General features: G+C 34.5%; 2 protein-coding genes across 4 annotated transcripts in view; one reads left to right on the top strand and one right to left on the bottom strand.

Moving 5' to 3' along the window:
- The first annotated feature begins 341 nt into the window (after positions 1-341).
- On the top strand, positions 342-3,271 carry LOC105344329 (arrestin domain-containing protein 17). Its single transcript, XM_011452083.4, has 7 exons — positions 342-512; positions 748-897; positions 1,154-1,383; positions 1,665-1,844; positions 1,957-2,139; positions 2,291-2,483; positions 3,030-3,271. The coding sequence occupies exons 1-7, from the start codon at positions 395-397 to the stop codon at positions 3,155-3,157; spliced, it is 1,182 nt and encodes a 393-aa protein (XP_011450385.3). The 5' UTR covers positions 342-394; the 3' UTR covers positions 3,158-3,271.
- A 1,280-nt stretch (positions 3,272-4,551) lies between these two features.
- The window catches only part of LOC105344330 (arrestin domain-containing protein 17), a 29,658-nt gene continuing 7,112 nt past the window's right edge, over positions 4,552-27,097 (bottom strand). The window contains exons 3-8 of one of the 3 annotated variants that reach the window (XM_066087510.1): positions 23,969-24,091; positions 23,648-23,871; positions 6,779-6,958; positions 6,327-6,509; positions 5,910-6,054; positions 4,552-5,139 (exon numbers count right to left, since the gene is read on the bottom strand). In XM_066087510.1, the coding sequence (XP_065943582.1) occupies positions 5,018-5,139; positions 5,910-6,054; positions 6,327-6,509; positions 6,779-6,958; positions 23,648-23,871; positions 23,969-24,091 (977 nt within the window). In that variant the 3' untranslated portion in view covers positions 4,552-5,017. Of the gene's footprint in view, positions 5,140-5,909; positions 6,055-6,326; positions 6,510-6,778; positions 6,959-15,209; positions 16,438-16,910; positions 17,056-17,640; positions 17,824-23,375; positions 23,556-23,647; positions 23,872-23,968; positions 24,092-27,097 lie in introns of those variants that run through there. The other 2 variants (XM_066087511.1, XM_011452084.4) reach the window with 2 other exon arrangements.

The following is a 27,097-nucleotide window of genomic DNA, read 5'->3' as shown; positions in this document are numbered from 1 at the left end:
GTTTTATCCTTTTTATTTAAAACCACCTCAACATGATTCCGATATTTCTAAATGTACATGATGAATAAGATGAAAAAAAAATGCACTGTTACACATAATGAATTAATGCCGTAACTATACGTTTTGTAAGTACACTTGCATACACACAAGACGAGCGATATTCAGTTCAATTGATCACTTTGTAATTGATTTTATATATACATATTGCTTATTCATCCACCTAACCACGCCATGTCGCTCATCCGGTAGGCGTTTATTTCTACTGGCATGATTGGTCAACCGGGATTTACGAGTTTAGTGCTCCGGGGTCAATCGTTTAGCCACAGATAAATGGACAGACGATATTCATAATTTCTTGTTGTTCTTAGTTTGATAACTTACTGAAAAGACGATCATGGGTAAATTAAAATCTTTTTACGTGGAGTTGGAGAATCCTAATGGCGTGTATTATGCTGGACAGATAATGAATGGGCGGCTAGTTGTAGAACTGATAGAAGAAATGCACATGAAAGGTAAGATGATCTTGATAACGTACGTATATGTATGCATACATGTAGTCAAACCCCTCCTCCCTCTTCTCTCTCTCTCTCTCTCTCTCTCTCTCTCTCTCTCTCTCCCTCTCTCGTTTCTCTCTCTCTCTCTCTCTCCCTCTCTCGTTTGGTTTGATTTCATTTAACCTTTTTAATTAATTGCCAAAAACAGCCTTTAAAGTTCCTAGTTTTTGACCTATTCCTTATTTCACGATAGAGATACGACTGATATTTAAGGGTGGGGCTGAGGTCTACTGGACGGAGACCTATACGTCTGCTACTGAAGGAGGCGACACACGGGACAACACGGAAACGTTTGCTGCCTCGGAAACCTACTTTAATCAGTTTGTACCGGTTTATGGCAGAGGTACATGTATTATACCCTATGCAGCAAGATCCTTTTATCCAGATACACATGTACATCTATTATGTATCAAGCTATTCACATGAACATGAAAATATACTTATGAATATATTTCTTGGAATCAAAATATTATTTCTTATGTATATTTTACCTGTTCATTCGTAGACTTAGAATACGGTCAACATTTTGACACCCATCACCACAACCAGCATAATCAAAGTAGAAGATCAAATTTTCATGCTTGTTTTCATGTTAACAGGGCTTGGAATGGGAGATAAGTGTCGCCTACCCCCAGGGCAGCATTTTTATCCGTTTTCTTTTCAACTGCCTTCCAATCTGCCCTCCTCCTTTGAAGGGGGTGACGGGTATGTCCGCTACACCATCAGAGGTGTGATTGACAGGTCCAGCTGGATCAAGAAAGACAAGGACACTAAGAAACCGTTCACAGTCATCGCTCTCTTGGACCTCAATACATACCCTAATTCAGCGGTTCGTACTAATCACTACTAGTACTTTTGTCATATACCATTATGATCCAAAACTTGTCATTAGTGCAATTCTATATTCTGACCAAAGACATCATCGCATCAAATTTTGTTAAATAATTTGCTGTTTATTAAAAATGCCTCGGGGTTAAAACGATAATTTTTAACTAGAATGAAAAAAAATCTCAAAATTTCGCTTTTGAAACACCCTGAATAATATATAGATACAAAAAAGTAACCCATCAAAACGTATTTTAGTTTGGTTTATGTATGCAATTATTGCAGTGTGCAACCCAAAACCAGAAGAGCAAAAACGTCTGTTGTCTGTGCTGTAAATCGGGGCCAGTCACGGGGAAAATTAGAGTGGACAGGATAGGACATGTTCCGGGGGACACAGTCCGGTTCCAGTCCGAAATTCAGAATTTGACAAACAGAGTCTGCAAGAGTTACGTCAAGTTTTATATGGTAATACCCCCCCCTCTCTCTCTCTCTCTCTCTCTCTCTCATATAAAATCCATGGAACCAATAATTATGTGAAGAGATATATTTTCAATTTTAAGTTATATTTTTTGAACAGAGCATTACATTTCGAACCCCTAAAAAATGCAAAGCGATGGCCAGAGAAATAACGAGAGTAAATCATCAAGACGTTCCCCCCGGGGACTCGGAGGCTTGGGCCGGGGAAACTTTCTCCATCCCTTCCGTGCCCCCATCGGATCTGATTGGATGTAGGATCATCGATGTAGACTATTTCATTGAGGTAGATAATTTTTATTCATTTGTAGTTGAAATATTCAGTATGATTTTTTAAAATTTTTTATTACTTAATTTGATAACCGCTGCTTTGCTCAAACTTCTAGATTCACCAATGTATCTACAATTGATATAAGTTATAATATATCTTTACGTAGTTGGTTGCTATGAAACTTCACATTCCTGCTAAAATCATCATCGGAACAATTCCTCTACAAGTAGTTACCCAACAATATCAGACACATCCGGGAGTTTCTGCACCACAGCTCTCTGCGCAAGCGTCGTCACATTTTCCTATTCAAACACCCTCGGCGCCACCAATGACAGATACTCTACCTAAATCCAATACACGTGAGTCTGGGTTCAAAGTTGAGCTGAGCTTGATTTCCTATATCTTTAAGTCTATTCAATGAATCAAACTATATTTTTTTGTAAAAAAAATAATAAAAAACCAATTACTGACAACATGAAAATGATTTGATATGTTGACTGAAACACTCGTTTTTAATTTCGGACTGAATAGTACTCGGTTTAGCTTAAGTTAGACTAACATATAATTATGAAAAATCACCAAAATTGTGTAATCTTATACTAATATAGCACTTTGGATCTTTTGGAGTATATTTCATTTTATATTACATGTTCTCTCAGGTAACGATCAAACAATAGGAATACAATACGGTATGTTCCATACCTAAAAAACCTGACCTGACTTTCAACAGGAAATCTGAACTCAAGGGCTCACAAAATGAGATGTATATACATATCTTTAGCACTCACTCTTTGGGGGGTACTAGTAAACGGTCGATTTAGAAGGTCGTTATTTCGATATATTGAGCATGCATATAATTTTAGATGCTAAAATGATATAACATGTTTATATCTGATCTTTTGCAGCTTTGCCATCCTATACGGAGAGTGTTTTTGGTAGAACCAGTATCAAAGAATCGAGTGATTCCGAAAAAACACGAGGTGACATGAACTTTGCCCCGTCATATACCTACTACGATTGGTCTCGACATTGACCGATGTTTTTTATAAAAGAAATAGAAGAAAAACGATGGATTACATTGGCAATGCTTACGGCTTATTACATGATTGTTATAATAACTACGTGTATGTTTAAAAAAACAAATTGCTGTACGTAGTTTATTAGTGCGACTTTATCTACTAGTATATTATATAAATAGTGCCTGTTAATAAGATCTTTAGACTAAAGATCTTATTCTAAACACCACAATAATCCTTAATGTGTGAAGTTCATGTGGAGAAGGCCAACTATAACAATAATCCAACTTTGATGGCCGTATAGAAAAAGCAATGATAGTTCATTACACGAAGAATAATAATATACGCATGAATAATATCGGTTTTTATATGTATAAACAATTTTTAAGATCAAAATTATCAAGACATTTTGTTTACCACTAATCGGAAGATTTTACACTTGAGGCTGTTTTGCACCGGTACCTCACTTTGTTTGAACGTCATCGGCTCTGCGACCAGCAAAACCCAACCTCCACCCCTTTCTACACAAGTTTCAGCTTGTCTATAAAAATCTAATACATGCATATTATGTATTATCGGGTATCAATGTATGAAGAGATAAACTCTCTTCATACATTGATACCTCTACTTATTTTATCATTATTTAATGTGACAAATTTCTATATATCTGTAAAGAGGAAATCAAGAACGAAAGAAAGAATACAGGCAAATTTTCCCCTATAAACTTATCGGAATATTTTTCATATTGATACACTAATTAGCGGTGTATCTTAATCAATGCATTACTGTTAAAGGGACTTGGACACGATTTTAGCTCAAAATTTTAAATTTTAATTTTATTTTTCCATTTTTAATGTTTAGGATGATTGATATGGGTATTTTAAATGCTTTATCAAAATTTGAAAGTCAGATGTTGAGTTGTGTGCAAGATAAAGAGCTTGAATTTCTTTGTTTTGTAAACAAAGCTCGAGCCTTGTTATTGTTTACATATGTGTTTTATTGGCAAAAGTTTCAATCAAATGTTGCTTTCTTCTATTGATAATATATTTTATAAACACATTGAGCAAGTTTGTCTTGTTTCTTACGAGTTATTTTGTCAAAAATTGGTAAATCCATACTTCACATTATTTGTAAACAAATATAAGACTGTCTCGAGCTTTGTTTACATTACAATGAATTCTGACCTCTTTATCTCCCTTATAACTTAAATTATAACATTCAAATTTTGGTCAATAATTCAAAATGTTCAAGTAAACCATTTGAAATTTAAAAAATAAGAAATAAAATTTTGATCTAAAATCGTGTCCAAGTTCCTTTAAGAGTCAGAACTCTTGCACTTTGCATGTGCTCTCTTCCTTGTATCGACTAAACGGATTTCTAACTTGGAATGAACACAAAACAAGACAGACTTTTAAAGCTTTATCAGTAAAAAGGCGACAATGTACAAAATCATATGAATTCGACAGTACAGCACAAATGGACAGAATTTGTCCTCATTTCTTATAATACAGATGTATTTGAAATCAGTATTTTGTTCCCAGATTGTATTCTCTCTTACTGAATGTAATATGGGAAAAAAAACATATCTTAAATTTTAAGCTACCGGTATATTATTAAAATAATAAAAGAAGAAATTGGTAACGAATACCTCCTGGGTTTCACGATATTACTGTACTTGGAAATTATTCATTCTAGCTAGTTTTTTTCTAACTAATCAGAAGAATTCGAAAATTTGATAAGTACATGTGCATACAGTCGGACGGATAAACTAAAAATTAAATCACATGTACTCCATTTCATTATTTTCAGATTTACGACCATGTTCAATAGTTTAGACATTCTGACAGTTCTTTTATCCTCTACTACGCCTGACTTGTCTAAGTCCAGTTGAAGTACGTGTAAGATGGAGTAAAATCCAATTGTCCTTGCGTGTTTTTGTCGTCTTCTCTAGCTCTGTTGTTCGTAGGTCCCTTGATGTACTCGTTGTACGATGGTTCAACTGCGGTTTAGAAAAAACAGGAATTTTATGTAGCTTTTCAGTATGTTTTCGGGTTGTTTTTGTTTGCGTATGGACTACAATAGTTATGTTCAAATGTACATGTATAAAATGTGACACAGTACTTCCGGTCAACAGAACTTTTGATACTTTACCATTTAATTCTGATCCATCCTTTATCCTATATGCGATATCAACATAAGATAAAATATAATGTATTCATTTAATTTAAAATTTCAGTCTCCGTTTTTGTTAAAGCTACATAAATAATATGAAGTTAAATTAGAGAAGAGTTCAAACGAAATCACTTTTTATTATTACCTTAACGCAGCGTCTCTGCAAACTAAATGTAGTTGAAAGCAGGTTTTGGGCATGCAAAATTAGTGTTAAATGTTACTTTTACTTTAAGAAAAAAACAATATTATGTGTCTTCAAAGATACTGTGATTATGTGGGAGCAAATCCTACCGCGTGCTATAATTTATGATGTAATAATGTATTTACATCTTAATTTGTAACATCTCAAGCTTAAAATTATTTCATTTACTCCTTATCAATAAGTACTTATTTTAAACACGCATGCCTACGAACACTTATGCAAGTATTGTGCTTTATAGACTCTATTTACAGTTTATACGTAGAATGTTAACATTTCCGACTAATATCATTATCATAAATATTTATATTCTTATAATTTTGTAAATATTATTAAAAATAGAAAAAAAAAATAAGTGACTTAAAAGCAATGACAAAGTATATCAACATAAGGCATACGCATAGCAACTTTGGAGGGCACCGATGGAATTGCAGACAGCACCTTCTGATACTGTTGAACAGCCGACTGTAGAGGAATGTTTCCTATGATGATGTCCAACTTGACACAAATGGGCAATGAAGGTCCTGAGGGGCATATCATGAGCTAAAATTTTAATAATTTTACAGATATTAATATATCATTTATATTTAGTACCTGATATTAGATACATGCACATTTCATAGTTTTGCTTTGATTAAAGTTTTTTGCATTTAAATTTTACTTCAAAGATTTCTGACACAATACCTACTTAAAACAAAACAAATACAAATACGATACAATTGATTCTCTTAATTAATATTAATAATATTAACTCTTATCATAATATCAAATTGAGTTGTCTTACAACATTAATAAGTTTACAGGGATAGTTTTACCATTATATAGTATTCAACTTTAATTATTTTGCAACATGGAAGGGAAGAGGGAGGTACAGGGGGGATTATGAATCTGTCTCCAGTCCATACATCATCTCCCCCTGGGGGTACGTCTCGGTATGGAAGGGTGTCGAGAATATCACACGTTTTGTCAATGACATCCACTGCTATAAAATGGGACACCTAAAAAATAGCAAGTAACACCTACAAAATGATTTTGTGTGTACACGTAAATGATTTATCTTTAAAAAATTTGAAAAGGCGGCCACAGATAATCAAATGCTCAGACACAGTGTAAGTATCTTTTACTACTGTTCTCTTTTGAGAGGTTGGAGAGGCATAGTCCACTTCTCAAAAGAGAATAAATGTACTACTACCGAACACACGTACACGCTTGCGCCCTCGCATGCATTTTTTTATACCGGAAATTAAAAACAATTGTTTGCACCTACCATATACAGCCTTGCAGAAACTCCACATACACGACTGGACTTGTTTTCAATATAGGCGTCAAAGAATACAGATTCTCCGGGAACATACCCGATCCGGTTGAGTCTTAGTGTTCCTTTTATAGGTCCCGATTTACAACACAGACAACACACATTCGTTTCTACTGAATTCTCTGCTTCGCGCTAAAATGTGATATACTATAACAATATTTAACTGAAACTGCATACATATATTTACTTTCAAAACAACATTTCACAGCTTCTTACATTAGCCATTGGCTTCGTGTTGAGATCCAGTAATCCAGTTACTGTAAATGCACGTTTTGTGTGGTCGTTAAAATTCAAACTTCTGTCTACTGTTCCCTTCACGACGTAGCGGACATGTCCTTTCTCACCCTCAAATGAAGACGGTATTTTCAGAGGTAACACAAAGGAAAAAGGAAACTTGTGAAGTCCTGGTTTCAGTATATATTCATCATGATCACCTAAACCTATAGTAGAAAGTGATAAAGCTCCAGTAAGGCATTTCTAATATTCAACCAAAATTTGAGCTTCAGTCAGCGAGTTTTGAGTGAGATACGAAGCTCACAATTCTTTATTGTGTAAACAAAGCTACGGTCATGTTTGTTTACTTTTTAAATTTTCCAGGTTTAGACCTGAAATGAATGTAACAAATGCCAGGAACCGTTTATCTTTGTTCAACACTTATCAGCAGATAGAAAAATCAGCTTGAGAAAGAACTTTTTACGGTACATTGAACCAATGTTAACAAAAACATGGCACGAGCCTTGTTTAGATAACAAAAATTGTGTGTTCTGTATCTTGCTTATAACTCTACAACTGACAATCAAATTTTGGTTGACCATTTGAAATGCCTCACTAAAGCACTGTAAACAATAGAAATTAAAAAAATCAAATTTGACCAAAATCGTGACGATGCCCCTTTAAAAGACCCATCAACATTAATTTGTTTTCCAGATCTCAGTGGCTGAACCATTACATAATTACCTATTGATACAACAGAAAATGTGTTGTCCAGGTATTTTTCCTCTGAGCAGAATATCTGTTTTTCACCACCAACTCCAATTTCAAAATAAACATAGGCCTCTCCAAAAAAAACCTCAATTTAATATCTGAAAAAAAATACCAAAGCTTTAATTGTCAAAATATATGTAACTTTTAAAATTGTGCGTTCCTGATCTGGACAAATATTTTCCATAAACACCGTAGTTTAGCATTTTCTTTCATATTTGAATTCAACCTTCGAAGTAAAGTCTTTAAAAAATCTAAAATCTCCTCTCTTTAATATGAATTGATACTACTGGGACATATCTGGCTTTCTAGTACATACTTTTAAATACCATGTTTAATCATTCATCAATTATCTATTAACATTTTTAGCTATAAAAGGTTGAATTCTGGGTTTTTTACCATTTATTTTCGTTTCAGACTCCAGGTTCACAATTACATTCCCATTGACTGGCTGACCCGGGAAAAAAATTGCCTGTGGATTATCAAAGTCAATCTGGAAACACCGCAGCTTCTTTCCCATTTCCAATCTACAAACAAAAGGATATTGTACACCTCTTAGATTTTGAAATGAGAAACCACTATAATAATATTCGTATGCCTGTGGAGATTGAAGATATCACAGGCAACTGAATTGTGCCTCACGTGAAAATCACCTTAAGAGGGTCGGGTGGGGGTGGTGGTGCGGCCATTTTGTACCTTGGGGGATAAGAATGTAAACATAATAATAATATGAGATTATACGTGTTGTTTTTTATGCAAACTGTCTAAAGCTCTTGTTACTAAGTTAATTTATTTAGTATAAATATGACCTAGCCACTCGTCCTCTTCAAAAGAACCTGATTTGAAATCAATATTTAAATTTTTCATTTTTTATCGAAAACATTTTGCATTTTGAATAAATGACAAACATTTAATGTTTGATTTAATGTGATTATGAATATTATTATCAACAAAAGAAAGAAATTATTGAACATTATACCAAAGCAACACATGTGTAACCAGTAGCAAGACTCGAGCTTGGTTTACAAAACAAAGATTTCAAACTCTTTCAAACTTGCTTGTAACTTAGTATTTAACTTTCAAATTCTGAGGAAGCATTGAACTTACCAATATCATCTATTAAAAAAAAAGAATAATTTTTTTTAAATGGGCTCAAATCGTGTCTAAGTCCTTTAAAGGGATGTGTTCAGGAAATTAACTAAAAAATGGCCATCTAAATTAGATAATATTTTTAACAAAGCTACTAGTATTTTAAATGATCTACTAACATTTGTCAGTTGTCAAGTTTCAAGTGGGATATAAAACTTTAAATTCTTTGTTATGAAAACGCGACTCATTTCAAGCTTTTGTTAATATTTACCGTAGGTAGCTAGATAGAAACTGAACATTTAAAACAAATTAAATGTGACAGAAGGTAGAATTTGTTCGGCTATAATACACTATTTTTCCGCTTCACCTACTCTTGTAAGCCCCTAAACTATTAAAACTCCTAAAAGTAATTAGTAATTTATCTTTGTCAACATAAATTACTAATACGATGCTCATTTCCTTAAATAATATCCAATTCCAAACATAATTTTTGAGAGAGAAAAAAATACAAGAAAAATTATCTATCGTAAACAAAAATGAGAGAGAGAGAGAGAGAGAGAGAGAGAGAGAGAGAGAGAGAGAGAGAGAGAGAGATATTTGGTTGTCCGGTTAGTGTTTCAATTCAATAATATCACCATTTTTCTCATTACACGCATGTTCATTTTCCATTTTCCTTAATTGTTTTTTCAGTGCTTACAAATGGGCATTTAAGCAATAATGAGCATTGTTAAAATGTTCAACGGGATATAACTTGGTGAGTCACATGATCAAATTCTGCGAAACTCGAGAAGATTCCAAAGCATCGGAATTAAATACGTAAATGCTGTCATTGTCGGAAAGCAAATACAACAGATTAAAATTGTTTTTTTTTCAATATAATTATTTACGTTTTAAAAACGTACAAAAAATTATTTTTGTATAGATGTTTAGGTTACATGGGAACAATTTTAAATTATTTATTTGCCCAGGAACAGTTTTCTATAATTTGAAAAATTCCCATTATTTTGTGTATGATTTTTATTTGGTGCATAGCTGAAGTGCTATAATGACTGATAATTTGTATTCAGATTTGCATGTTTTTACATTTTGCTTTTGTTATCAAGACAGCGATCCGCATTGCAACCATTTAAGTTCGTTTTGCATCTTTATTATCAAAAGTATATTAAATCAAAATAAAAAAGAAATCAATGACTTTGCATGGCCAACAAAATCTGTAGGTTGATAGAATTGAATTTAAATTCTTGACACATATTTAGTTAATACCAAGGTGATATTTTTGCGCCCAATCTGATATGTAGTTTCTTAAAGTCACAGATGTCCTTTAAATTAGGCATACGCTTTGTATTTACAAAATGAAACTTCTTTTGCTTATACAAATGTATATATTGAGTCTGCTATATGGCAACGCATTTTAAAAATAACGCACTCTAATTATTTTTATCAAATTAAAGTCTTTTTAATAATTTGGGACATAATCAACCCATTTTGAAATTTTTTTCAAAGTGCGTTATTTTTGGACTAAGTAAACGCACTTTAAAAATAATTTTGAAAGGGCGTTGTGACATTTTTACAAGACAAGACACTTAACGCACTTTGAAAAAATATGTATAAATCAGATAACACATACTTCGTATTTAACTGATTTCGTATTTAGTCAGATCAAGTGTTTATATTTATTGTAAACAGTGTTTAATATGGTCTAGCATCACTGGGAATGGGAAAACCAAACATACAGCCCAAATTTCCAATACACAATAAATTAAATACTAGACTAAGTATTCAAATTGACAAATTGAAGAATGCACACGCATCTCTTTCCTTCCAAAACATCACATCAATTCTATCAACTTATATTAACAGAGTTTAGCCATATTAATTAATCATCCCCCTCCATCTCTTAAAGGAGTAAACGTTCACAAAGTAAAAATATATTTTTAAAAATTGGAAGAATAGCTGACGGCTAATAGATGCACCCTAGAATTGCTGCTCTTAATTTGTAAATTGTCAAACTAAATTATATTATCGACAAGCCTTTTCATTGCGAAATTGCTATTCAGGCTAGCTAAAAATCTTATTTATTCTTTTTTCAATGTAGCATCAAGGTGAGCTAAGTTAACACAATTATCAAACATAAAGCACAATATTTTTTTCAAAGTGCGTTTATATCGACCATATCAAAGTTTTTGAAAAAAAAATTTAAAGTGCGTAATTTTTCAAAATGCGTTGTAACACTGCCCGAATGTGTCATTAACTACACCTTTTTACGAAAAAGGGGTTTAACAGTGGAAACTAGAACGCCTAAATAATAATAAGAAAATTTAGTTTGTTAACATTAAATACTTATACAAACTTTACTCCTTTTCTTACATGATTTCCAATTCTAGGCATGAATTTCGAAGATAAATCAATACAGTGTACAAGATAAAATTTTTTTCTTATAGGAGAGAGAGAGAGAGAGAGAGAGAGAGAGAGAGAGAGAGAGAGAGAGAGAGAGAGAGATTTTCTTACCAGTTGTTATAAGCAATAAAACGTCTTAGTCTGAATCCAAATTGAATTTGTTTTTAAAAACCAACATTCGAAATATTTAAAGGATTGACGAGTGTATTGTTTTATTTTTCAAACTTCCGTCTTGATTTTACTTCTCTGTAAAAACGAAGATATAATTATGATTGGAGGTTATTTTGGTTAATAAGATAATTCTATTAACATCGCAATTATCTCATGACATGCATATTCATGTCTGTCAATTGTATTGTCAGTGCTTACACGTGGGCATTTAAAAGAAATAAACAGCATTGTGAAAAAGTTCACCTGGACAGATCTTGGTTAGTCACATGATCAAATTCTGCGAAACTCGAAGAGCCCTTCGAGTTTCGCAGAATTTGATCATGTGACTAACCAAGATCTGTCCAGGTGAACTTTTTCACAATGCTGTTTATTTCTCAAAATGTTTGATCACGTACCAAACAAGTTTACATCCTGGTTCCTTTTAAACATTCAAAATACTAGTGTACAGCTTTTTGTGATATCTAAGTCTTGTTTACAAAGCATCGGAATATTCTGTCTTTGTTGCAAAGCCAATTAACAGATACATTTTTTTCATTATAACTATTTATGCACTTAAAAAATCTAATAAAAATGTTATTTCCTATAATTTGAAAAATTCCAATTATTTTGTGTATGGTTACTGTATTTAGTAGAGCTGAAGGTGCTATAATAAGCGACAATTTGTCTTCAAAAGAGCTTGAAATTGCCAGTTTTTAAATCTTTTTCTTCTTTTTGGCTATGCTGGCCAACAAAGGGGATGTTTTCATTCAGTTAATTTTAAATTCTTGACACATAATTAGTTAGTACCAAGGTGATATGTTGCACCACATTTAATGTATAGTGTTCTAAAAGAAAAACATTCTACAGAATATGACTTATTTTTCTCATATTGTGTCTGTCTTATATATTTTGTATTGTTAACTACACTTTTTTAAGGATAAGAGTTTTAAAAGTGTACACTAAAACATCTCCTAAATTAAATTAAGAAAATTTATCTTCAAGTTTGTCAACATAACTAAAGTCTTACCTATACAAATTTTGTTCCTTCTCTTCCATTATTTTAAGCATGATTTTTAAAGATATAAACACATGCATACAAGAACAAAGAACACTGTGCCGGATAATTATGCCAGTGCCAAGGTGGCATATTTGCACCCGCTTAAGCTGCATATATCGAAAAATTCAAATATGCCATATGATAGACCATTGCTTAAAGAGTTAACAACCACCTTTGTTATCATTGTATCTCACCTGTCAGGTGAGATATTTACCTTTCAAAAATAAATTCCTATAGGAAAATGATTTTTCCCATAGGAAAAACAATATTCCTATAGGTAATTTGAAATATCCTATCGGAATACAAGAACTTCCTATAGGGATTTCAATTCCGGTATGATTTATCCTATAGGAAAACTACATGTCTGAATCAAATTCCTACAGAAAATACCATTCTCCTATAGGAAATATAATTCCTATAGGACTTTTTAAAAATCCTATAGGATTGTCAATATTTCCTGTAGGAGAGTCCATTCTCCTATGGGAATTATCATTTTCCGATGGGATATTATTTTTTAAATAAATATCTCACCTGTCAGGTGAAACACACCAAAAACAAAAGTGGTTTTATACTCTCTAGACAATGGTCTATCATTTGGTATACATGGATTTTTCCGAAACTGCATCTTAAGTGGGTGCAAAAATGCCACCTTGGCACTGGCATAATTATCCGGCACAGTGTTAAAGTCTCTCTTTCGTAAAAATTGACATTTATGAGAGAGAGAGAGAGAGAGAGAGAGAGAGAGAGAGAGAGCAGTTTTTACAAACAGTTAAAATTATATGTTTTAAAACCACCACTCGTCATATTATCTCTCCGTTCAATAAAATATATGTGGTTATGTGCCTGTCGGGTTATTTTTGTTTATACACATGTAAATTCAATAACATCTCATGGCATTTATCAGAAGTTCTTAAATTGTTTTGTCAAACAGTACTTACACATGGACATTTAAGAAACATACAGCATTGTTAAAAAGTTCAATGGGACAGAACTTGATAAATCACATGAGAAAATACTGCGAAACTCGAAGGGCTTCTTAAAAAATTTGATATTGTTCCAACCAAGTTCATATCCCGGTAATCTTTCTAACATTGATGTTTATTACGTATATTTGTTACATTAAAAGTCTAAAATTTATCAATTTAAACTTAACTATAACAGTACTGTTATAGTTAAGTTTAAGTTGACAAATTTTAAATTCAGTTAACTCCCACTGATAACCGGCATAGATAACATAGCAACAAGGGCGGCGCTGGGCTACAAGATATTTTGATTAAGGAAGCGACATTTAATTAAATTTATATGAAGAAAAATGAACTGTGTATGATCTGATCCCTAACTTTCGCCAGGGGCAGGGCGCATTTTTTTTTAAAGAAAACCTTAAAATTACAGAAAACTAAACACATTGATGAAAACTTTAAAAATGAGGCAAACGATTTACATGTACGTGTATGTCCCCTTCCACACGGATGTCTTATTTTCAAATACAACTATATTCACTGTTTTAGTACAGTTCGTGAACTGTACGTTTTTGATGTTTTATACAAGGGTAAATATTTCATTTCCATAATTAAAGTTAGTTCACAAAGGTTAATGTATTGTAACTGAAAAAAACCACATCGATGACAAAGACAATAGCAAACACTAGACTTACTTTGCATCATTTGAAACTAAAAACATATCGAATGTCTTAAATGGAATAAGGGTTTTCTTTTTTGCAAAAAAGCAAATATGCTTAAAAAAACTAAATAAAAAACCACTCAAAATCTCATTTTATTCCCGACTAGCATAATATCCCTATATTATGAGTATACCAACTACTGGTTCTGTTTTACAATTTTAGCATTTTAAAAACATATGGATCCATTTTACAATTATTTTATTCGATGAATAAATCAACAACCTGTAAAAGCGCCCCCCCCCCCGGTTCTGACGCCTATGTTAGAAGCAATTGGCAAACCTTCATTATTTCATGGAAATAAAAAGATAACCTTTACAAAAGTGCTATACTTAACTAAAAAGTAAAGCTTTATCAAAAGAGGCCTTATATGTACTGACGACGAATATAACTTTATATTATTTTCATATTCATGTCCATTTGATATATTCAATATCATGCTGTAGTGATAGTAAAATGTTGCTCTTCTATTCACTATGTCAAATTTCCTTCATATCATTAGGCATATTATGACTTTGATTATTGTGAACTAAAAATCTTGTAAATGTTAAAAATTCTGAAGAATTTGCCTTTTTCAAAATTTTAATGTAAATATAAGTAATAAACAGCAATGTTAAAAAGTTCATCAGGATATGTGATATCTCATCCTCTGATAATCCCTTGAGGCTTCACAGGATTTGATCACTTGACCAACCAAGTTCATATCCCCGTGAACTTTTAAAATCGCTGTTTATTTATTTATTAAGTCTTTAGTTGATAAGAATATGCCTTGACCATTAATCAATTTTTAAATTTTACCAACTATACCATTTTAAAAGTCATTTTTAATGTTGGAACTCATTTCCTTGGACCCCTGTAGTTCTTAATGTTTAAATACGTACGTCTCATCTTATAATTTCTTCACGACACTAGTATATGTCTTCTTAACACATGCGTATAATTTACAGGAATAAAAATATTATTTTACCATATTTAGTTTTACTTGTACTTGTTCAAACTCTTATTAAAACCTTAAGAAAAACAAATGCAAATGACTTGTGCCAGCTCTTTTATTCCAACCAATGACTCAAATTTTAAAATTTATACATTTTAAGACAAATCATCTTTCAAATTGTTTAACTCTTTGACCAAATTCATATTGTCAAAGAGTTTAGCCTATAAAACCATTGTGATATTCAAAAACATGCTAAACCGTATCTTTCAATACGAATGAATGCTAAATGTACGTCAACACTCAAATATATAGTATCAAGGAAGCACATTTTTAACGTTACATGTACATGTAATTGTTGTGTCTCAAACATACTTTTAAATTAATTCTTCAAACCATGCACTGGGATATAATACATTGATTATCAGTAAACCGTTTTAATACAGTGTGACTATAACTATAGGCATTGCATGCAAGTCTAAAATTCATTCTTTTTATCTTCGTTAATTTGCAATGGAATAATTATTGCATTGATGAAATATACAGATCCTGCATTGTAGAAATGAAATGTTTTAAAACGAAACAGCATGTTATAAATTGTTCTTTTGATTTACAAATCACTCAAGAAAGAAATAGCTGCAACAATCGTATAACATGATTGTATGAATAAATGTAAATGAGACGGGCAATCAATAAAATTAAAAAAATGAAATTGTTAAAAAGGATTTTCACATTATCATACATGCAGATTAAGATTTCGGTGAGCTTAAAATGACACCCATATAATGATTACGGGAGAATCAAATCTGACCTCTTCGCATAGCATAGCATGAAACAGGTCTTTATGTCTAGCGTGGTCCTTGCAGCCGGTGAAACGGACAAGGCTAAATGGCTAGATTCCCTCAAATCGGGAACAGTTCTCCTTATACCAAAAAAAATATATAAAAACAAAATGCAAACAAACAAGGAAAAAAATACACACACACACACCAAAAAAAATCCCACATAAAACAATAAGCATAGAGTTTACCACTGTAATAAAATCTGTAATAAAATCTGTCTTGGTAACGAATACTTCCTGCGGGATTTACGATATGACTAATGACTAAACTACATGTACTATGATAATAGTTAAGAGATTGCGACCGTGTTTAGTTCATTGGACAGTCTTGTTAGCCTCCACTACTCCTGAGACTGAGTTGACGGCTGAGACCAGTTATAGTACGTGTACGAGGGAGTGAAATCTAATTGACCTTGCGTGTGTCTGCCGTCTTCTCCAGTTCTGATGTTTGTAGATCCCTTTATGTACTCGTTGTACGATGGCTCAACTGCAGCATTAAAAAAACAAACCAAGAATTTTATGTAGCTTTTCAGTGTGTTTTGGGGGCGTGTGATTTGCGTATGGATTTCAATAAAAAATGTTAAAATGTATAAGATGTGACATAGTACTTCCGGTCAACAGAACTTTTGAAACTATACACCATTTAATTCTGATCTATCCTTGCTCCTATATGCAATATCAACATGAGACTGATATAATGATAAAATATCTATTTAATTAATACTTAAGGGCTTTAGTTTCCTCCTTTTGTTAAAGCTAAATATGTGAAGGTTAATCAAATCAGAAAAGAGATCAAACGAGATCATTTTGTATCATTAATTACCTTAACGCAGCGTCTCTGCATACAAAAAAGTGGTTGAAAGCAGATTCTGGACATGCAAAACTAGTGTTTAATGTCACTATTTAATTTGTGTCTTCATTATTAAGAACAATGGAAATATACAGTCGCATAAGACATACGCGTAGCAACTTTGGAGGGTGCCGATGGAATTGCAGAAAGCATCTGCTGGTACCGTTGAACAGCCGACTGCAGAGGAATTGTTCCTATGATGATGTCCACTTTGACACCAATTGGTAATGAAGGTCCCGAGGGCGATATCATCAGCTAGAATATTAATCATCAGTACCTGATAATATTATACATGTTTATATCCATATACTTATGGCTTTGTTTTAAAAGGACATGGTCAGATTTAAACCTTGAAATTTCTCTTCAACATTCAAAATGTTAACAAAAACATGACCCGAGCTTTGTTTACATAACAAAGAATTGTGAGTTCTTGCAAAAACGTGATATTTTTCTACACCTATCTTCCGCCAAAAATATAGTCTTTGTTAAATTCTAAACTTGGATTACTTTTTCTATGCCATGTTGTATGATAGTAAAAAGAAAGAAAAATATGACACTTTATTTTCCTTTTATTTTGATTTAATGAACATTTAACCAAATTTACTTTTAACAAGTCGAAAGACTAGAAAAGACTCCTTCCTTAGCCAAAATCATGAACATACACCTTTATTTAACGTTTTTACGTTTAAAATTTACTTCAAAGACTTCTCATACAATACTTATTTACAGGAAATAAAACAATGATTATGACAAAAGCGATGCAATTGATTCTCTAAAATGACTATTCTAATAGATTGAGCTGTCTTACAAACTTCTTGAAGTTGACAAGGATAGTTTTACCAATATATAGTATTCAACTTTAATGTTTGAGCAACAAGGAAGGAAAGAGGGGGGTACAGGGGGGATTATGAATCTGTCTCCAGTCCATACATCATCTTCCCCTGGGGGTACGTCTCGGTATGGAAGGGTGTTGAGAATATCATACGTTTTGTCAACGAGATCCCCTGCCATAAAAGTGGACACCTAAAAATATCAAGTAACATCAGAATAACCCGAAGTGCCAGCAAAAGAAACCACTTAGTTTAAACTTAACAGTACCTTAATTATTTACAATTATATCATATAAAAATAAAAAAATACAAACTTACAGCAAGAATCCATCGGCAAACATACGTACAGTTAAGTGTATATATTTATATATTAACAGAAATCTTGGAAATTCTAGATACAATATGTTACTGGAACATTCTGGACGTACACGGAATTCAAGAATGTTCTTTAAAAATGGTAACACCTGTTGACCACTCCAGAATACCTGTATTCCAGAAGTTTCTCAATTTATATATAGATAATAAAACAATACAAACACACTTCAACTACACACCCTCACTACACATCAAACATGATATTGTGTTCTTAATGATTTTTCTTCAATGAATTTGAAAAGGCGTCGACAGATAAACAAAATCTCAAACACTGTTTGATTATCTTTCACTGCTATTTCTATCACAGTCATACAGAACACGCGCGCGCGTACGTTTTTTTTTTTTTTTTTTTTACCGGATATTGTTGATAACATGACAAATGGCCAATTTACATGTTCTAGTATATGGCGGCATCTTTCTGCTATCAATATAACTTTAGGTCAACATAATTATTGTCTCAAGTCACGAGTGCTCTCAATAAATCAAGATAACTTTTTTGTTATTTCGACAAATTCTCACTTTTAAGTTTTTTCCTCAAATCATGATAACTTAGTTTACATCAATATCTGTACTCACCTGCATCAACTTTTTGCATTTTCCCTGGGCTGCCTACAATCATGCCTGGACTTTTGAGAATACCCCTGTGGTATCACATAGCGCACAAGAATACTTCCGTGCATTTTAAAAACCGTGTGTTTTTGCCTCAAATAATTATTTAAAGCCTGCGGTCTTAGAATGTCGGATTCAATTAAAATTTGCGTAAAATGTGATAGAGACATTACCGTTATTGGTGATCACTCAGTGTGCTATAGACACAGAGTTTGTAACGAAGCATTTCCATGCGAAGTTTGCAGGAACTGGTTAGAGGAAAAACGGACGGTTATCAAAAAGATGATTCAGCGAAAGAATACAGAAGCGAGGAGAAAATCGGCGACAACGCGAAACCTTGAAGTTCCATTATGTGTGTGTGTGTATGGGGGGGGGGGGGGGGGTGGCAATCTGAATCGTTCAGATAGTCGTCTTTACTACGGGACACGTAGCTGTATCAGAAAATATCTCTCCGATAGAAACAAGGCAAAATGGCGGCGATTGGAGGCAGGGTTCAGTACCTCCTCAAGTATATAATTTTCCGCTTTTCATGTTGGGAAATTTCGAAGCCTAATGGCAACAATATCAAAAGAATTGCATGAGAAATTTAATTGACGCTAGAATTTAAGAGTTTGTTCAATTTCGAGTTAACAATAAACTGGTGCTATAACGTCTGACGTTCGTTCAGACTGGGCCTGTAACAGGTTCGATTGATTTCAACAGTCAATGATCGAGAGAATCGGGTGACGATAATCTGGTAAGCCACAGAAGTGAAACTAATCAAGTCTTTAGCAATTCACTTAATGATGTAGTTGAAGAGGATAATTGTTCAGACTTTGATAACTCTGTCTTGGGTTCAGTGCATACGCATAACCTACTCTAATGGTTCATGCATGGTAAACTGGAAAATTTTTGTTAAAAAAGTGTCAATGGAACTGAACATGAATAAAATTGAAGTTTCTGAAACTCAGAGCCGAGACTTCAAATCCTATATGTCAGATCGTTTGATGAGGACAAAATAATCTACCCCACAACAGGCTTAGCGTATGGATGGGTACATTTTAAACACATTGACAGATGTTGATGAAGAATTCATCATCCAGAATGCACAAGCAAAAAGGTGCAGTTCGGACTTATAAAGCGTCAGATAATAAAAATTCTGACTTTGACAAGTACTGCCGCATCTTGATGGCAACATTGATGATAGCAGTTTTACAACAGGGAGGAAAGGAAACAAAAATTCCAACCGTGTCCGCATCCCTATATTGCATTCACACATCAGTGATTTATAGAATATAGATCAAGGATCTCGACTTCTTTTAAGAGTGTTTATATATGCCTCACTAAATACGTCATATTTTGATAATGTTGTATCTAATGAGGACAAAACAGACGCCCTCCAAGCTTTGATGCAAGTGTTCAAGTCGATGGCTTATGTTACTTTTCATATACATGTATTAGTGGGCGCAGTTGCAGCACGTAAATCAATTCACATTGAGGATTTGGCTTTTAAAAACAAAAAAAAACAAAAAAACAAAACTGAAAACAAACTTCTTGTACAGACAACTCTGAATCCTACACTGTTTTTTTGGAAGTATTTTAACATTCTTCACTCAAGTGCAGAAAGTTTGCGTGCTGCTAAAGACACGCAGCACCCGAGAGGTGCAAAGCAGATGGATGGTTCATCCCTAGGCCTCAGTTTTGCAAGGAAAAGAGAGAGAGAGATAAGTCGGCGAGTACCTCAGAGCCAGAAGAACATCCTTTGCAAAGAAGGGAACGTTTGCTTCGGAAAAGACTACTCGAGAAAAAGGACAGTATTTCAGTTCAGATGTTCAACTCATAACTTTAAACAAGATCGTTCGGGGTTATGACGGATCGATTAGAGACTCGCCTCAACTTGCAAAAATCAGCTAAAGTAGGCTGTCGGATCATTTCTTACCACAGGGAGTGGATGTTAATTACGTTCAACGATTTGATTTTTAAAATAGTTCAGGAAGGACACAAACTTGTGTTCACAAAACATCCTTCAAAGAGAGGAGCAAGAATAACAAATGTACAAAATGTTGCCCAAAGACATTGTATTTTAGAAGAAATAGAAAGTTTATTAGGAAAACATGTCATTGAGATTTTCAAGACACAGGATGGTCAAAGTTTTACACCGCCTTTTTTGTTGTTACCGTCTAATTATCAATAATTATTTGAAACCGTTCAATATATTTCTCCAAAATCAACACCTTAAAATGGAATCTCTAAGGTCAAAAATATAGGCTCTGAATAAGAGAGACTGGGTCGCATCTAAAGGAAGCTTATTTACATTTCCCGATTTATCCAGAAGACAGGAAATACCCCAGTCATTGATTTAATGGCAGCCTGTAGAGATTTGATTTCTTTTGCCAGACTCAAGATGCTTACAGTTCAGTTCCTCTGTCTCAGTGGCGTCCACATGTGGACAAAACTGTGGACAAAACTAGATCAGATGATGATTCAAATCGACAGTTTTCTCAACCCACATATTCGCTGGTGGACAGAAATTAAAGAAGGAATGTTCTGGCAGGGATATCTATTCTGGAGCTTCTAAGGAGATGTAACCGTGTGGACGGATGCATCAACATACGGTTGGAGAGCCCACCTAGAGGATAACAATGTGCCCGGTGAATGGACAGTGATATAACAGTCATCACATACAAATATCTTGGAATTATGAGCACGTCACTTCAGGGACAATGTCAATCACAGACTTACAATCACAAGTCTTACTAAGGACAAAAAATTCAACAGTAGTGTCTAACATCAATCGCCTGGGGGATAGGGGGCAAATTCTGTAGTCCTGTGCGTGATGACATGGAGGATTCTGCATTGGTGTCTCCATTTTGGGATACAGCTCAAAGCAGCTCACGATTCGGGAAAAAAGGGATGTTATAGCTGATCAGTTTTCAGGGGGCGACAAATTCCCAAGAAAACGGGATGGAGTCTCACACAAGAGATAGTTCATAAGATTTTTCGAGTTTTTCCCGCTCTGGCAACAAAGGGGAAACCGGAAGCAAACGGTATTTTAATTTCTGTTCCCAGATCCTTTAGCATGAGGATACAATGCATTAGCTGTAGATTGGACAGGAATGTATGCGTATACATTTCCTCCTCCCATATTAATTCCGAAGGTATACAGGAAAGTGGAACTGGAGTCGTGTGTTCTTCTTCTCATAGCTCCGTTTTCACCAAAACAGTCATAGTTTTCATACCTTATACATATATTGGTAGACATTCCAGGGGAACTTCCTTCCAATTATAAAGGACTTGTCGGCTCAAAAAAGAGGACAGTTCATTCATCCAAGTCCAGAAAGTCTATATCTGGCGGTTTGGAAAATTTTAAATAACAAAAAACGGAAATTAGATTTTCTGAGAAAGCTGGATCATTTATCTTCAACTCCCGAAGACAGTCAACAAGAAAAATGTATGATGCTAGAATACTAATCTACAAAGAATGGTGTGCCAAAAACCAAAAGAATTCAGTTGAGTCCACTATAATAACTGGGTTACAGGTCAGCAATGGCATCAATACATAAGGGTTGAAGCAATAGCTCTGTCAGTAACAACGTTGATCTATCAAAATTAATAAAGAAAATCTACGATTCTCAACCAAATGTAAGACCATTACTTCCTTATTGGGATTTGCCAACTGTCATTTGGAAGTTGTGTGACTCCCGATTAGAGCCGTTAAATCGTATGAAGAAATGAAGTTCCTACGTGTTCCTTGTAGCTCTGACGATTGCATCAATAGTAAGCAAAATTCAAGCTCTTTCAATTTGAGAGACACATTTACGTCTTGAACGCAATGGAATACGTTAGTTACCATATATACAGTTTTTGGACAAAAGTCAGAGATTAGGAAAGCCATCGAAACCAGAGTTTAATACCTTTGTAACAGACAATAAGAACTTGCTTTTGTGTCCTCGTCGAGCACTTAAAATATACAGAAAAAGTGATGAAAAGTGTTTATTCTTGACTTACGTATCACACTCACAAAAAACAACATCCAAAAGATGGATTGTGTCACTTGTAAAATGTGTGTATAAACAGAACAGTAAAACTTTATCCCATGCGTGCGCATGATACTAGACGATTGGCAGCTACATGGGCCAATTTCAATTGAAAAACATTTGAAGATATTCTACTGAGCTCGTTCGACAACAGAAAAAACCTACATAAGAGATGTTCCTCAAGAAGAAGCTTGGTTTGCCAAGTCTCCAGTCTTTGATATATCGAGATGGGCGAAAAGGTAAGAACAGAAATATAATACCCGTTTGGGTGATAGCATTCTTTATCTTACTATTATACGATAGTAATCGTAATCTCCCGCCCAGTATTTCTGCTACCAATTTTGCAAAAAGCTGTTTCAGGTAAGTACAGATATTGATATAAAGTGGATATTTTTAAAGGTAAACCCCCTGGTTAAGAGATATCGATATTTACCTACATCACTCACTCCTTTTCGTTTGGGCTCTAATTGTCTGGGCCTTCACAAAACTTCAGGCACGATCGTATGCAGCCCGGGGAAATGTAAAGTTGATGCAGGTAAGTATAGATATCTCGTAAAAAGGAGTTTTACCTTTGGAAAGCTCCATTTTGAATAGACATGATAACAGTGAGAACTAATCAAAATAACATTAAGGATATTTTTAATTGTCAATTTGTTAAATGTTAATTGTTGAGTTATGTGAGCCGAAAGTGATGTGGATGGCAGAAATATGCAACCATGAATTTAAAATAAAAGTTTGTACCTACCATATACAGCCGTGCACGAACTCCACATACACGACTGGACTTGTTTACGATATAGGCATCAAAGAAGACAGATTCTCCGGGAACATACCCGATTCGGTTGAGTCTTAGTGTTGCCTCTATGGGTCCCGATTTACAACACAGGCAACACACGTTCGTTTCTACTGAATTCCCTGCTTCGCGCTAAAATAAGATACAATATAGCACTATTTAAAAACTGAATTTCTAGTAAATCACTGCAATACCTTCTTTATAAAATTTTTACAGCTGCTTACATCGGCCAGTGGCAGCTTGTTGAGATCTAGTAAACCAATTACTGTAAATGCACGTTTTGTGTGGTCATTAAAACTCCAACTCCTGTCTATTGTGCCCTTCGCGATGTAGCGGACGTGCCCATGTTCGCCCTCTAAAGAAGACGGTATTTCCAGAGGTAACACAAAGGAGAAAGGAAACGTGTGAAGTCCTGGTTTCAGAATATATTCATCACGGTCACCTAAATCTGTAGTAGAAAGTGATAAAACTTTCAAAAAATGGCTCCACAACGTTAATTTTGCTATTTCGGATTTCAATGGCTGTTTAAATCATTACAAAATTACCCATGGCTATAACAGAAAATGTGTTGTCAAAGTATTCTTCCTCTGATTCGCATTTCCGTCTTTGATTGCCAACTGCAATGTCAACATAAACATAGGCCTCTCCCAAAAATCTCAATTTGATATCTGAAAAAGCCAAAGCTTCGATTTACAAAATGTATGTACAATACATATCTTAACTTACTGTCAAGTAACCGAGAATGCGCTGCATATTATTTCAATGAGCATACGCTGCATACTAGTATTATTGTTCAAATTTTTGCGTTCCTGAGCTGGACAAATTAAAACAGTAAAAAGCGTTCTTTGGCGATTCATGCGGTATCTGAAGCCAGAGATATTGGGAAAAACATAACCAACAATGACTCATCCAAGACAAGCATTTTATTTTTATATATTTTTTTCTTTCTTTAATCATAAAAAAGTTAAAGTAAATAAACTATTAAGTGTTAATGCACATCAGTACGTTAGATAAAAAAAGCCACATCGTCTTTTTTGGAAATTTGCGCCTGACATCATCATGATTTTTTCGTGCAGTCTTGGGATTTTTCATAGGCTGCTGAAGGTTTAGACCGATTGATAAACTGGTGAAAACCGGATCCTGTAGATTTCAGTCCTGTCAGTTTCTATACAGCTGTGAATTACAATCAATTTTCGTAAGAGATAGAGGGAATCTTACTTAGTGGATGTAAATTTTTAACCAATAAATTGCTTTCTTTGGTGATTCATGTGGGATATGAAGGTGGCGACATTGCACAAAAAATACTTATAATCAGACTTAACTCAATATGAGTTAAGTCCAGTTATTGAGACAAATAGAAATCTAGCTGATCCAAGAAAGATTACTATCAATTACTAGTACCTCTATTGGTTTCACGTGTATAATTTAGAGTTATCGTTCCTAGTTCAACGCGCAATCGTTCATGCGCAACAGTCATCTTCCTTTTCGGATTTCGCCTTCAAGCGGTAGTTCGATCATTCCCAATCCCCAACAATCAGGATCCATCCATCCTTAAATATTGCCAAATACCAACAAAGTTCGTTCCTTTCCGCCTTAAAATGTTGAGAGCAAGGAAGTCTAAGAGGAATTTATCGTCCCCATATGCGGCGTCCAATCCAGCGGCCTCAAGACTAGGACGTGGTTCGAGAACTCAACCGCAACCCCAACCTGCTTTGTCCACCCCTGAGGCTCCTGTACAACCAGTGGAAATGTCGGTGCCAGATGTCGCCATCTCCACGCCCGCCAATCAGCAAATTCAGTACCTGCAACTTCAGGTACTGTTTTACCCGCAAGCAGCAATGGTATGTTGTCATCTGCTATTGCTACAAACCCAACACCCCTTATCAGCGTTTCAGACAATCTTGGTAATTTTGTTCCCCAATCCATTAAAGAAAAAATTTGGTCCAAAGATTATATTGATCTAGCCAAACTTTTGCGCACCGACCTTGATACTGACAAGCCAGACCAAAAATTTTCAATTGTCGACGGTCAGTCAATTATGTCTCCAAAAACAAATTCCAAGAAAATCACAACAGTTGATTCTTAGACTAATGCATTTATAATTTTTTCCAGCATTGATTTGTTGAGACACCCTGCCAGACATTCAGGGCATCCTAAAGTACATTCAAACTATCAGGTTAGGGGCCAGCAGAAATCCAAATGCAAGTTGGTTGGAGTATGATAAACAGTTTAGGCTAAAAATCTCCACCAACACATCTATCACTTGCGGTTCTGTAGACGCTGAGCTATGGCTTATGTATATGTCCAATCCAGCTTAGCCCATAACACTCAATCAAACTCAAAAATGTTACGACTATAATTTCAAAGGCTCTTGTAGCAGACAAACATGTCTCTACCAACATTTGTGCATGTACTGCCAAAAAAATCATCCTCGCATACATTGCTGGTCATCGCAATCATCTAGCACACGACATACCCCCACTCAAATAAACCAACCAAACAACTCTCCCTTTCATCCCAACTTGCACCAGCTACCCCTCCGCCCACGCCAAACATTTCAAGCCAGACAAAGGTTTATGGGACCTAGGTTCAACTCCAGTTAAGATTGAAATTAGGCAAAGTTATTTGGATAATTACCCTGACAAAGATACTGCTGAACACTTATCACTTGGTTTCCGTACTGGTTTTCATTTTAAGGCTTCCTCTGAAACCCAAGAATATGAAATCAGCCCAGGTTCATGTTGCTGAACTACTTGCTATTATCAATAAGGAAATAAGTCTTGGGCGCATGTCAGAACCTTTCAACAATTTACCAATGTTCAATCTTAGATGTAATCCTGTAGGTATTCTTCCTAAAAAAAGATGGGGGTTGGAGATTAATTACAAACCTGTCTGCCCCTACTTGTAACAGTGTCAACGATTTCATTGACCCCGCATTATGTTCAGTTTCGTATGCATCCTTCGATCAAGCAATAACTATGATCAGTTCCTTGGGTAAAGCTACATTGTTATGTAAAATGGACCTGTCAAACGCCTTTCGCTTACTGCCAATTCACTCTTCGGATTTCTGTCTATTGGGCATGTGTATTGAAGGTAAATAATATTTTGACAAGTGTATGCCATTTGGATGTGCCATAGCATGCTCTACATTTGAAAAATTCTCATCATTCCTTCACTGGGTACTAGCTAAGAGCTGCAATAGTCCAAACATTATTCATTACCTTGACGACTTCCTGTTTGCGGGTAGTAGGGACACATCTCATTGTACCCAGTTGGCAGAGTCTTTTCAAACATTGTGTCAACAGTTCGGTATACCTCTCAATTCTAGCAAATTTGAGGGCCCTTCTAGCAACTAACTTTCCTGGGTTTGGGTATAGACACTGTTACACAAACTATTTTCATCCCAACCCATAAATGCTCTGAGCTTCAAACTGCACTAGCATCACTCCTTCAATCGAAAAAGGTTACCTTGAAACAAATGCAATCACTCTGCGGCTCACTTAATTTTTTTGCTAAGGCACTTCCTGGTGGCAGGGCATTTTGTCGTCGCTTTTATAATGCTACTATTGGCATAAAGAAATCACATTTTCTAATTAAAGTGACCCATGCAATTAAGGAGTATGCTAGAATATGGATCCAGTTTCCCTGAGTTAGCCTGGTCCAGTAATGATGCA

This window comes from Magallana gigas, chromosome 6 (assembly GCF_963853765.1).
Source record: "Magallana gigas chromosome 6, xbMagGiga1.1, whole genome shotgun sequence".
Classification (NCBI taxonomy): Eukaryota; Metazoa; Mollusca; class Bivalvia; order Ostreida; family Ostreidae; genus Magallana; species Magallana gigas.
This window is presented reverse-complemented; position numbering and strand designations above follow the sequence as displayed.

What these genes read in the sequence shown, in the direction of transcription:
- LOC105344329 (XM_011452083.4), top strand. Translation starts at nt 395, where the DNA reads ATGGGTAAATTAAAATCTTTTTACGTGGAGTTGGAGAATCCTAATGGC. An exon ending in AGAAGAAATGCACATGAAAG is followed by an intron (nt 513 to 747) that starts GTAAGATGATCT and finishes ATTTCACGATAG; the next exon opens with AGATACGACTGATATTTAAG. An exon ending in TCTACCTAAATCCAATACAC is followed by an intron (nt 2,484 to 3,029) that starts GTGAGTCTGGGT and finishes GATCTTTTGCAG; the next exon opens with CTTTGCCATCCTATACGGAG.